Raw genomic sequence first — 13,620 nt, forward strand, 5'->3', positions numbered from 1 at the left:
AGAGAAGCAAATGTGCTACAGAAAAATTTTCAGAATTACAACACACACTTAAAACAATAGTGAACTCTCAATCATCCATCGGTGCATCCAGCCCAACGAAATATCCGGCGCAGCTATCTTGGCTCTGTTAAAGCAACATCCGGCGATTTTATGCAACATCCGGCACTGAAACGGGACTTAACCAGCTGCCTAATGCAATATCCAACATTGAGGGGTTTCAACCGGCTTGTAAGCAGTAGCCAACCACAGCCGGGGAAATCCTCAAACTCGGAAGCCAATGAAAACACCCACTATGTGCCAGCCAATCAGAATAAATCATGGGCATGGCTCATCCAGCATGCCAAGAATACCACCACGCACCCATGGATGTCATAGTCAAGACATGTGTGCACTCCCGCTCTTCTGACCATGAACTCGCGAAACCCTGGTGCTTTGACAAACTGTGTGTGTCCTGTGTTCATGCTACTGTACTGCAAAACTAATGACCTGTCAGTGCTCATGTCCTAGTAGACGATTGTGATTGTTAAACTACCCCTGTGCTGTATTGTGCAATGTACTATTTATGAGTGCAAACCCCTCAATGTTGTTTCTCCCCACTGATGCCAACATTTGGTGAGTACATACAAGGGTACATTATATACAGTGCTGTATTATTATTGTTTATATATGCTTAGTTTTCATCTTTTAACCATGGTAGTTTTAAGAAATGAAGGTCAACACAGATAATCACAATATCCAGCTTAAAGCCAGATGTTGAGCCGGATATACAATATCCAACGTTTCATGTTACTCAGCATGGGGCTTGGCAGAATTACAACAGATGACTGAGTTTACTGTAGGCTCATTTCTCAACTCCAGGAATTTTCAACCCTTTCTGTTTTGTAAATGTCGCAAGCACTTTTTTTACGTACTACATAACTAAGGAAAAGGAGAGGGTTGTCCAGCTAATATTTCCAGCTACAGTATTATGGCATCTGCATAAAAATGAGCTGACCTAATCTAACTCTACCGTAGATGCAAGCACAAACAGAGGTACCCAGAACTGGACAGACCCCTTCCTCATTTCCTAGTGCCAGAAAGTACATTTGCGGCAGATGCATACAGAAAAGAAATTGCCTAAAAAACGGTAAACGTGCAGTTTCTTCTAATCAGCAGAAAAACCTTGGCAATTCACAATCTCCTTTCCTAAGTTGTTTTCTATATTTTTCTACTAATTTGTTATCATGGTAGGTGATGGTTTATTGTTGGTTTTTCTTTTTTTTAACATTCGTTCCAATTCGCCCGTGTTGTTTCTCAAGCATAATGGCAGACATAAAAAAAAATGTACTCGTCAACCAAAATTTAATATACCAGCTGTATTACCCTTACCTAAATTAATCTAAACTAACAATATATCTTAACCTAACCTAACCAAACCTTACTGAACCCAATCTAACATAACATTTACTTAACCTAACCTAACCAGCATTAAAAAGATATGCCAAAATAGAAAACCAAATTCATTTCAGTATAATCTCTCAATTACCTAATGTTGCAAAATCCAGCTCTTTTTACTTGACTCTATTATAACAATATTCAGTGAAATCTGGCAATATCCAGCTCACAAACAAGAAGCAATCAGAGGTACTATAATTGGGGTGAGGTGTATCATTAAATTGTGAGGACCGTGAAAACCTGGGGACGAGGGCACCAGGCACACCCCAAAAATTCTCTTCTCGGCTAATTTTCACCATTCATAAGTGTATTCATCGCCATAAAACCTACATCATCGTCTTTGTTTTTTGGGGTGTGCCTGGTGCCCTCGTCCTCAGGTTTTCACGGTCCTCACGATTTAATGATACACTGGCTCAGACACGGAACCCAATTTGCTCTGCCCACAACACACCAGCCAATCACAATGCCCAACCAACACACCAAGCCTACCATTGCTCTCTGTCTCTCCTGTGGACATCATGTAGCGAGGATGTATCGGTGCGCCGTGCATACATGACCCAGGTGGTGGCTAACCCCTAGTGCTGTGACTTAGTCTGCGGCCACCCAGCCTCACACATTGCTGTAGTGATACGATTATCCTTGTGGCCCCTCAGTGCTTTGACTACTGCATAATGAGGTCGTATTTGTGCGTATCTACCCTCCATCGATGCTAACACTGAGTACAGTATTTTTATATGTACTGTACTGCGTTACTGCATGATAAGTACTGTATCAATACTGTATATTATGCTTAATTTTAATCTTTTACTTAAGGATAATAGTGCAGGAAAGTTTTGGGGGAAGATGATCAGGCTTGACAATGGATAACCAACTTGAGGTACTATGCAATATCCGGCGTGGGGGTTGGCTGAATTACACTGGATCATTGAGAGTTTACTGGACACCCTAACCTAACCTAACCAAACTTAATCGAATCTAAATGAACCCAACCTAAAATAACCTTACTTAACCTAACCAATGGTAGTAACAGGCATGCCAAAATGGAAAACGCAATTCATTTCAGTAGTTGTGCAGCGTTTATTAAGTGTTCGCCACTATGCCAAGTGTCAGGGGGAAAAAAAAAAAAAAATGGAAAAAAAAGAAGGAAAGAAAATCACAACTGCTGACCACCATAAAAACAATCTGAAAAATATGGAAAACTAACAATAAAAAGTGAACTGTAAGGTCTTCCTCCTGCTTAAACTATACATTTATCCTTTAAACTGCATAAATTAAATGATATGATAATTCCAGTCTCCGTTTATTGGGTGTTAATTCCGAAATAACACTACGCTATAAAGGGATGCAGGCCAAAGTTGCTCCTCTTCAATCCACCATCCTCCTTTCTGGGGTTTGGGAGGGAATTGGGGGACGTCTATATACCTAGGCAGACCTATTGCCGGGTCATACTGGTGCTACCACATGAAGGCGCCCCTCTCCGGCACCACAAATATGAATGAACAATCCCGTATGGACCGAAGTTTACCTAGCTTGCACTGCGGAATTTTTAATCATTCAACCCGAAAAAATTACACGTAAAAAACAAAATTATCCTACAACAGCATATTCTCCAGAACTCCAATAACGCATTTAATCACACACACTAATCAAAATGTACACAAAATAGGTATAAAGATCAGTTAAATATGAGCGTAACGTAATACCTGCAACATGGCGTCGGTGTCGGTGGCTGAGGGGCCCACGTCACGTATTAGCAGTGTTGCCAAAGAAAAATCTTGATAAGCGCACATCTGAACTTTACAATGCACTATGTTATAAGTGAATAGTTCAAACTTTCGAGTTAATCTGCACTTTCAAACGCGTTAGGTATAGTATAAACCCTAATAATTTGGGAGAGGGGCAAAATGTTTTTGAAAAGCGCTATGTTTAGATAGCAAAACAATCTTGAAAAGGGCCAAACTGAACTTTAAAATGCATTAAGTTATTGTTTAACATTTAAAATTTTCGAGCTAATCTGCACTTCAAAACGCACTGAATATATTTTTTTTTTTTTTTGCCAAATTGTTGAAAAGCGCTATTTCTAGCTCGAACAGCGTGATATTGGCAACCAATCATTTAATTATGAGATGTATAAACTGCATTTCCAGGGGAGTACTCTATTAACTTCTAGCTAAATATTTATGAAGTGTATTAAAAAAAAAAAAATAAAAAAGTAACGCATGAAATGTTCATTTTGCAACATTTTTACTCTTACTATCGCCCACCTACATCACCTACTGTACACCCATACCGTAACTATGGCAGTGTGATTATGTTGGATGGCTGATTTGACTAGTAACCAAGAAGACTTATTCCTAGCCCCGGGTCTGATAAGTAGTTGTAATAGCAGTGTTTTGGGGCTGAAGTAGTAGTAGTAACAGTAGTGGTTGTGGCCCTAGGATGAGTAAGTAGTAGTAGTAGTAATGGTAGTAGTAGTTGTAGTAGTAAAAAACAAAATTATTCAATAAAATGAGCCTAATTCTGATTTCAATACGACATTTCTTCCGTTTTCTGTCTGCCAACACTTTCCTTCCTCTTGTGTCCTTCCTCTTCCTCTTCACTGTCCTTCCTCTTCCTCTTCACTGTCCTTCCTCTTCCTCTTGTGTCCTTCCTCTTCCTCTTGTGTCCTTCCTCTTCCTCTTCACTGTCCTTCCTCTTCCTCTTCACTGTCCTTCCTCTTCCTCTTGTGTCCTTCCTCTTCCTCTTGTGTCCTTCCTCTTCCTCTTGTGTCCTTCCTCTTCCTCTTGTGTCCTTCCTCTTCCTCTTCACTGTCCTTCCTCTTCCTCTTCACTGTCCTTCCTCTTCCTCTTGTGTTCTTCCTCTTCCTCTTGTGTCCTTCCTCTTCCTCTTCACTGTCCTTCCTCTTCCTCTTCACTGTCCTTCCTCTTCCTCTTCGCTGTCCTTCCTCTTCCTCTTGTGTCCTTCCTCTTCCTCTTGTGTCCTTCCTCTTCCTCTTCACTGTCCTTCCTCTTCCTCTTCACTGTCCTTCCTCTTCCTCTTGTGTCCTTCCTCTTCCTCTTGTGTCCTTCCTCTTCCTCTTCACTGTCCTTCCTCTTCCTCTTCACTGTCCTTCCTCTTCCTCTTCGCTGTCCTTCCTCTTCCTCTTGTGTCCTTCCTCTTCCTCTTGTGTCCTTCCTCTTCCTCTTCACTGTCCTTCCTCTTCCTCTTCGCTGTCCTTCCTCTTCCTCTTGTGTCCTTCCTCTTCCTCTTGTGTCCTTCCTCTTCCTCTTCACTGTCCTTCCTCTTCCTCTTCACTGTCCTTCCTCTTCCTCTTGTGTCCTTCCTCTTCCTCTTGTGTCCTTCCTCTTCACTGTCCTTCCTCTTCCTCTTCACTGTCCTTCCTCTTCCTCTTGTGTCCTTCCTCTTCCTCTTGTGTCCTTCCTCTTCCTCTTCACTGTCCTTCCTCTTCCTCTTGTGTCCTTCCTCTTCCTCTTGTGTCCTTCCTCTTCCTCTTGTGTCCTTCCTCTTCACTGTCCTTCCTCTTCCTCTTGTGTCCTTCCTCTTCACTGTCCTTCCTCTTCCTCTTGTGTCCTTCCTCTTCCTCTTGGGTCCTCTTCCACCGCCTTCCGTGCCCGACACATGCTTTGCACAACTCTCTGTCTTGTCCAGTTTCCTTCTACTACTACTACTACTACTACTGCAATTACTGCTATCACTACCACTACTACTGCAATTACTACTACTTTACTACTACTGCAATTACTACTACTTTACTACTACTGCAATTACTACTACTACTACTGCAATTACTACTACTACTGCTACTATTTATTCATCCTGGGGCCACAACCACTACTATTACTACTACTTATAAACCCAAAAAACCACTACCATTACTACTACTTATTAAACCAGGGGCTGCGAATGAGTCTCCTTGGTTACTAGTCAAATCAGTCTCCCAACATAAGTACAATGCTATAGTTACGATATAGTTAAGATAGAGGAATGAGTCTCCTTGGTTACTAGTCAAATCCCCTTTCCAATACGGCTGAACTTGGTAATGAAGACTAGAGAAGATTATTATTATTATTATTATTATTATTATCATTCGACTTTTTTGCTACAAGACAAAACGGGAAATTTGAGACTGACTAGGAGAGTCTATGTGGGTGAGGTGGAGGCGGAGGTCGAGGATGAGGTGGAGGGATGGGGTGGAGAGGTATAAGAGTGAGGGGTGTGCGTGAGTTGGAGAATAGATATAAATAGATAGAAAGACAGGTAGGTAGGTAGGTAGGAAGGTAGGAAGGAAGGAAGGAAGGTAGGCAGACAAACAGATAGGTAGATAGATAGGCTGAGATAGATAAATATGGCAGAGAATATATATACCAGGGCTTCCATTTTAGGGTAAATTACCCTAAATTAGGGTAATCAGACCCCTTCTAGGGTAGCGTTTAGGGTAATGCATAACATAGGGTAATTTTAGGGTAATTTTTTGCCAAAATGCACACACACAAAAAATGTGTCACAATCAGTCGAAAATCAAGAATATTTTTCAGACCTAATATAGAAATGAACACAAAACTCTAAAGTTTCAAACTGCGCGCCACGTTTAATTCCGAAACGGTTGGGCCGGGTTGGCTCAGATGAGTGTTCTGATTAAACCAGAAATCTAATAGAAATGAGATAAAACATAGAAAAACTTGTTTTCTCTTACTTTATTTGTTTATTTTTGTTTTCTTTAAATCAAATATAAGGAGGCTGGGTGACTCAATGGTGGCGTGTGTAGCTCAAGACCGTGAGGTAGTGGGTTCGTGCCCCACCCGAGTAGCTACTCAGCTGAAAGTTAGCACTCTCATCACCCTATCAGGGCTATATGGTCTAATATAGGCCTAGCTCGGAGAATTCATTCCTTCACTTATTGTGGTAGGTGGGGGCGCTCACCATCCACTCGCTCGATGTAGTGCTGCTCTCGGGCGTCTGCCCTTTCCTCTCCTCCATCCTTCTTTCCTTCCATCCTCTTCTGTCTTTCTTTCCTTCAGTCTTTCCTCGTCCTTCTGCCGTCGGGTGACTTTACACTCCCTCCTCCGTCTTTCTTTCCATCATTCTTTCCTCTTCCTTCTGCCTGTGGGTGACTTTACACTGAGTGACAAGCCAAATGGTTTCCTGTACACCAGGAAACCATTTACAATGCTGGGTGGTAACCATATAACCAAATTTTGGCGCCTGGTGGTTTAGTGGGTAATTATTGCGCTCCAGTCGGACTGAGCTGGCGAAGGTTTATATCCATGGGGTGGTTGGGGTTTATTGCTCACGTTATGCCACTCAGGGATGAGTGAGGCTGGTCACTCTCATCTTAAATGTCAGGACCATCTGCCTAGGCCCGGGCTCCTACGCTCCTCATGGGGCAACGTAGGATTGGGTGATGGATGGATGAATGATATTTCCTAAACTTGGTAGGACAAAAGTACAGTACTACTGCCCAGCATCATTTCCAAGGCACGTCACTGAGATCAGCACCATATTTTAGCACTTGGGTAATAATCTGGTAGGTGGTGGCGACCATCATCCACTCACTTGATGTAGTGCTACCTACCTCTTCCTTAGCCTTTATCATTCTTTTTCTGTGTCTGTCCTCCTCTCTTCCTATTTCTTCCATCTTTCCTGTCACTTCTTATTGATTTTTTTTTCCTTCACAGGTGGCTTTACATTGAGTGACAAGCCAAATGGTTTCCTGTAAGCCAAGAAACCATTTACAATGCTGGGTGTTTACCATATAACCAACCCATACATGCTCCCTACACGTCAACAAGTGGGTTGGTGGAGGGTTAGTGCCCCTCCCTGTAAAACAAATAACTGTCAAACAGCCACCCCTTACGGGATTATGGCGTCTGGCAATAGATAGATAGATAGATAGAAATATATGGAATTCTTTACATACTTCATCCAGTTTGCCTTTTTCTTAAATAGTGTATTTTTGCTTTCTTTAAATAAAAAATATGGAGTTCTTTACATATTTCATCCAATTTGCCTTTTTCTTAGATTCATATACTGTATGTCTATGTCCATATATATATATATATATATATATATATATATATATATATATATATATATATATATATATATATATATATATATATATATATATATAATGGAAGTCAGTGTTGCCTATTTAGGGTAAAACATAGGAATTTAGGGTAAAACTGACTTGACTCTAGGGTAAGATGAGGGGAGCTTATGGAAGCCCTGATATATACCTAGGGGTGGGCGTGTGGCTCTCAGTGTGCCTCTAGCAACGGGTGGGTGTGCGTCGCGTTCTCCTGGCACCCTTATACACGCTGCCTCTTGCGGACGTGGGAGTACGAGCTTTATCAGAGTATCACCCTTATCAGATTCTTAACAGTATGCCTTAAGTCTTTTTATGTATACCTTTATTCTTTATCAGTAATATAAATTATATTAATCTGTAACGAGTAGAATAAATCGCTATGGAAAAGGCGTTTGGAGAAATTAATAACAATAGCAACAACAAAGACAACAGTAGTAGTAGTAATGGTGGTGGTGGTAGTAGTAGTAGTAGTAGTAGCTGTTGTTGTTGAACAGTAGTAGAAGTTGTAGCAGTAGTAGAAACTAATAATAATAATAATAATAATAATAATAATAATGAATAAATTAAGGCGATACATAACTGAAGACACTAACCAGTCTTTAAGTAATGAAGTGATAAATTCCATACATACATACATACACATACATATACATACATACATACACATACATACATTCATACTCATACGTACTCACATGCACACATACATATACATTCATTCCATACATACATACATACAGTACATACATACATACATATACATAGGCTACATACATACTCATACGTACACATACATAGACATACATACATATACATTCATACAAATACATACACCCACATACCAAACACACATACATACACACATACCCGATACACATACATACACACGTACATACACCCATACATTCATACATCCATACATACATAATTTTCTTTAAGCCTGAAAAATGAGTGTTGCTTCAGGGTGAGGTGAAAAAATTGTCTGGTTAAGAATAAACAAGAAAAAAAACAAACTTAGGCTGAGAAAAAACAGATATTTTCTACACTAATAATAATAATAATAATAATAATAATAATGATAATAATGATAATAATAATAATAATGATAATCTCGTGGAATCAGGACAAAAGAAAACAAGAAAAAAAGGGAAAGAAAAAAACAAAAGGAAAAACAAGAAATAAAAAATAAAACACGAACAAAATAAAAACAAAAAAAGCAAGAAAACTAAGCAAGAGAAAAACAAAAACAAAATGCTGAGGAAAAAACAGATCTTCACTACACTAAATAAAATCATCTCGTGGAATCAGGAATAAGGAAAACAATAAAAAAGAAAAACAAACAAAAACAAGAAAAAAGGAAAAATACAAAACAAAAAACGAAGAAAATTAATCAGGAATAAAAATAAGGAAAAAACAACACAAAAACAAGCAAAAAAACAAAAACAAGACAAAAACAAATATTCAAGAAAAACAAAAACAAAACAAGAAAAAACAAAACAAAACAAGAAAATAGAAAAAACTACAAAACAGGAAAAAACAAGAAAAAAAAAATACGCTCCTTGGTCAGAATAGCTCCCTAACACCTCTTCCTAGGCGATTTATTCCGCTTATCATACGTCACTAGTCTCTTGTTTGTTGCTTTCTCCTTCAAAACAACTTGTGTGTTACTTAAATCCTTATAAACGACGTAAACAAGGCTACTAACCACCCAAATCCAAAAATAAATCGCTAAGGAACAGGTGTTAGGGAGCTTCCTTAACCGACGTGAATAAAAGAAATAAAAATAGATAAATAAAAATAAATAATGCTGTTGGAGGGGATACTGTTTCTCCTCCTGCTCTCCCCGATGGAGGGAAAGGTGGAGGAATGGAGAGAAAATGTGGAGGAGAGGAGGGAAAATTTGGAGGGAAAGGTGGAGGAATGGAGAGAAAAAGTGGAGCAAAGGAGGGAAAATGTGGATGGAATGGTGGAGGAAAGGAGGGAAAATTTGGAGGGAAAGGTGGAGGAAAGGAGGGAAAATTTGGAAGGAAAGGTGGAGGAACGGAGAGAAAAAGTGGAGGAAAGAAGGGAAAATGTGGATGGAATGGTGGAGGAAAGGAGGGAAAATTTGGAAGGAAAGGTGGAGGAAAGGAGGGAAAATTTGGAGGGAAAGGTGGAGGAAAGGAGAGAACATCTGGAGGGAAAGGTGAAGGAAAGGAGAGAAAAAGTGAAGGATAGGAGGGAAAATATGGAGGTAAAGATGGAGGAATGGAGAGAAAAAGTGGAGGAAAGGAGAGAAAACCTGGAGGAAAATGCTGAAGGGAGAGAAAAAGTGGAGGTTAAATTGGAGGAAAGGAGGGAAAATTTGGAGGAAGAGGTGGAGGAAAGGAGAGAAAAAGTGGAGGGAAATGAGAAAGAAAAGAAGAACCACGAGGAAAGAAGAAGAATGGAGGAAAGAGAAAGACTGGAGGAAGAAATGTATATGGAGAGAATTCCCTCCTCTTTCCTCCCTTCTTTCACTTTTTCCTCCTTCCCTCCTTCTTCCATTTTAGTTCCTCCATTCTTACCTCCCTCCTCCTCCTCCTCAATACCTCCCTCCAATCTCTTCTCTCTATCTCTCTCCAACACCTCCACCTCCACCCTACCTCCCTCCAACACCTCCACCTCCACCCTACCTCCCTCCAACACCTCCACCACCACCCTACCTACCTCCACCACCTCCACCTCCACCCTACCTCCCTCCAACACCACCTCCACCCTACCTCCCTCCAACACCTCCACCACCACCCTACCTCCCTCCAACACCTCCACCTCCACCCTACCTCCCTCCAACACCACCTCCACCCTACCTCCCTCCAACACCTCCACCTCCACCCTATCTACCTCCAACACCTCCACCTCCACCCTACCTACCTCCAACACCTCCACCTCCACCCTACCTACCTCCAATACCTCCACCCTACCTCCCTCCAACACCTCCACCCTACCTACCTCCAACACCTCCACCTCCACCCTACCTACCTCCAATACCTCCACCCTAGCTACCTCCAACACCTCCACCCTACCTCCCTCCAGAACCTCCACCTCCACCCTAGCTCCCTCCAACACCTCCACCTCCACCCTACCTCCCTCCAATACCTCCACCCTACCTACCTCCACCTCCACCCTACCTCCCTCCAACACCTCCACCCTACCAACCTCCAACACCGCCACCCTACCTCCCTCCAGAACCTCCACCTCCACTCTACCTCTCTCCAACACCTCCACCTCCACCCTACCTCCCTCCAACACCTCCACCTCCACCCTACCTACCTCCAACACCTCCACCTCCACCCTACCTACCTCCAACACCTCCACCTCCACCCTACCTACCTCCAACACCTCCACCCTACCTACCTCCAACACCTCCACCCTACCTCCCTCCAACACCTCCACTCTACCTACCTCCAACACCTCCACCCTACCTCCCTCCAACACCTCCCTACCTCCCTCCAACACCACCCTACCTCCCTCCAACACCTCCACCCTACCTCCCTCCAACACCACCACCCTACCTCCCTCCAACACCTCCACCTCCACCCTACCTACCTCCAATACCTCCACCCTAACTACCTCCAACACCTCCACCTCCACCCTACCTACCTCCAACACCTCCACCCTACCTCCCTCCAGAACCTCCACCTCCACCCTAGCTCCCTCCAACACCTCCACCTCCACCCTACCTCCCTCCAATACCTCCACCCTACCTCCCTCCAACACCTCCACCCTACCTACCTCCAACACCTCCACCCTACCTCCCTCCAACACCTCCACCCTACCTTCCTCCAACACCTCCACCCTACCTCCCTCCAACACCTCCACCTCCACCCTACCTCCCTCCAACACCTCCACCCTACCTCCCTCCAACACCTCCACCTCCACCCTACCTCCCTCCAACACCTCCACCCTACCTCCCTCCAACACCTCCACCTCCACCCTACCTCCCTCCAACACCTCCACCTCCACCCTACCTCCCTCCAACACCTCCACCTCCACCCTAACTCCCTCCAACACCTCCACCTCCACCCTACCAACCTCCAACACCTCCACCCTACCTCCCTCCAACACCTCCACCTCCACCCTACCTACCTCCAACACCTCCACCCTACCTCCCTCCAACACCTCCACCTCCACCCTACCTACCTCCAACACCTCCACCTCCACCCTACCTCCCTCGAACATCACCTCCACCCTACCTCCCTCCAACACCTCCACCCTACCTCCCTCCAACACCTCCACCTCCACCCTAAGCACCTCCACCTCCAAACTCTCCACCCTCCAAACCTCAAACTTGGAGGCCCCGGAGGTGGTAACGTGGCCGGTGCGGAGGTCGGTGGAGGTGCAGGGGGACATACTGCTCGGAGGTCTCATGATGGTGCACAAGAGAGGGGAGGTGGAGGTGTGTGGCTCTGTGATGCCTCAAGGTAAGATGGCTTCAAGGAGGTGTCTGTCTTCAGGTATTTTATTGAGGTATTTTCGGGTATATTGGGGTATTTTGAGGTCCTTTTGTCCACACTTAAATACATACATACATACATACAAAATACATACATACATACACATACAAAATACATACATAAGTGCACACATATTGTAATACATATTATATACATACAAAATACACACATACAGTACATACATATACATTTATACATACATACATACATACATAATAAACATAAACATACATACATACAAACATACATACGCAGTATATACATCGACAAACTTTAACTAGGTAGTTTGAGAGAGAGAGAGGGGGGGGGGCAGGTGTGGCGTGAAAGATAAACAGCTCCACTTGACAACAATGACAACAAAAACTGCTTGTGTTTGGAGATTAGTGTTAATTAAAGAGGATTAGAGGATGATCACACACACACACACACACACACACACACACACACACACCTTTCAGATAGGTAGCCTGATGCCGTCTACCAATTCACTCCTTGCCTTAACACTTTTCACTGACCGACTTTCTCTCCATGGAAACAAAAATCGATTGGCGTTAGTTGGCCACCTCCATGCTGCCCTTATTGTTAGTCGCGTTTATTTCCTTTCTTTTTTTCTTATATTCTTTTTTCCTTGTTTAATTGTGGCAGACACTCATCCATTCACTTGATGTGGTGCTGCCTACTTCTTCCTTCAACTTTGTCATTCATTTTCTGTGTCTGTCCTCCTCTCTTCCTATTTCTCCCATCTTTCCTGTCACTTTTTATTACTCTTCTTTCCTTTTCAGGTGGCTTTACATTGAATGACAAGCCTAAAGGTTTCCTGTAAGCCAGGAAACCATTTACAACGCTGGGTGGTAACCATACAACCAACCCATACGTGTTTCTTACGTGTCAGTAAGTGGGTTGGCGGAGGGTTAGTGTCCCTCCCCGTAAAACAGCTAACTCTAAGACAAGCGGCCACTTCTTAGGGGATTATGGCGTCTGGCTAAAGACAGATAGACTTCTACCCTTCAGAACAAACCGATTCCGACCAAACTTGGACACAATGACCAGCCTATGACCTAGCTGTGTCCGCAAGGTTTTGGTTATCAGGCATCTACTCGCTACCTAACAACGGCCAACCGCTTCTCTCGTACTTTTCACGTTTTGAGCTGTAGAAAAATTACTAATGGGCGTAGAAAGCTCTGACTTCTCTAGACGTAATCTTGAGGTCATTCCCTATCAGTGTGCCATCCATTTTCCCCCTCTCTCCTCTAGTTATCGAGTGGCAACCCTGCGAAGATTGGCCTCAGCGTCCCTAGCAACCAGTACCGGTTTTAAAATGCCATAGTTCCCCAGAGGCTTGATGGAATTGAATGAAACTTTGCATACTTACAGACGCTGACTAGTACTACAACTCTCTTCCTTCCTTCCTTCCTTTGGTTTACACTGGGTGGAAGTGAAGGGTTAGAACTATATACTCATACACTCCCTTATTCTCTCCTTCTCCTTCCTTCCTTATACGTTCCCTTTCTCCCCTCCATCCATCCATCCATCCATCCTTCCTTACACCTTCCCTTTCTCCCCTCCATCCATCCATCCATCTATTCATCCTTCCTTCCTTTCTTACACCTCATTCTCCCATCC

General features: G+C 43.0%; 1 protein-coding gene across 1 annotated transcript in view; it reads left to right on the top strand.

The window, feature by feature from the left end:
• Positions 1-317: 317 nt before the first annotated feature.
• Positions 318-13,620, top strand: part of LOC145401711 (metabotropic glutamate receptor 2-like) — a 36,657-nt gene continuing 23,354 nt past the window's right edge. Inside the window, exons 1-2 of the mRNA XM_080273893.1 lie at positions 318-442; positions 11,792-11,964. Coding sequence (XP_080130019.1) covers positions 318-442; positions 11,792-11,964 — 298 coding nt within the window. The remainder of the gene's footprint in view (positions 443-11,791; positions 11,965-13,620) is intronic.

This window comes from Coenobita brevimanus, chromosome 56 (assembly GCF_032717465.1).
Source record: "Coenobita brevimanus isolate Jiangsu-jjx chromosome 56, ASM3271746v2, whole genome shotgun sequence".
NCBI classification, from domain to species: domain Eukaryota; kingdom Metazoa; phylum Arthropoda; class Malacostraca; order Decapoda; family Coenobitidae; genus Coenobita; species Coenobita brevimanus.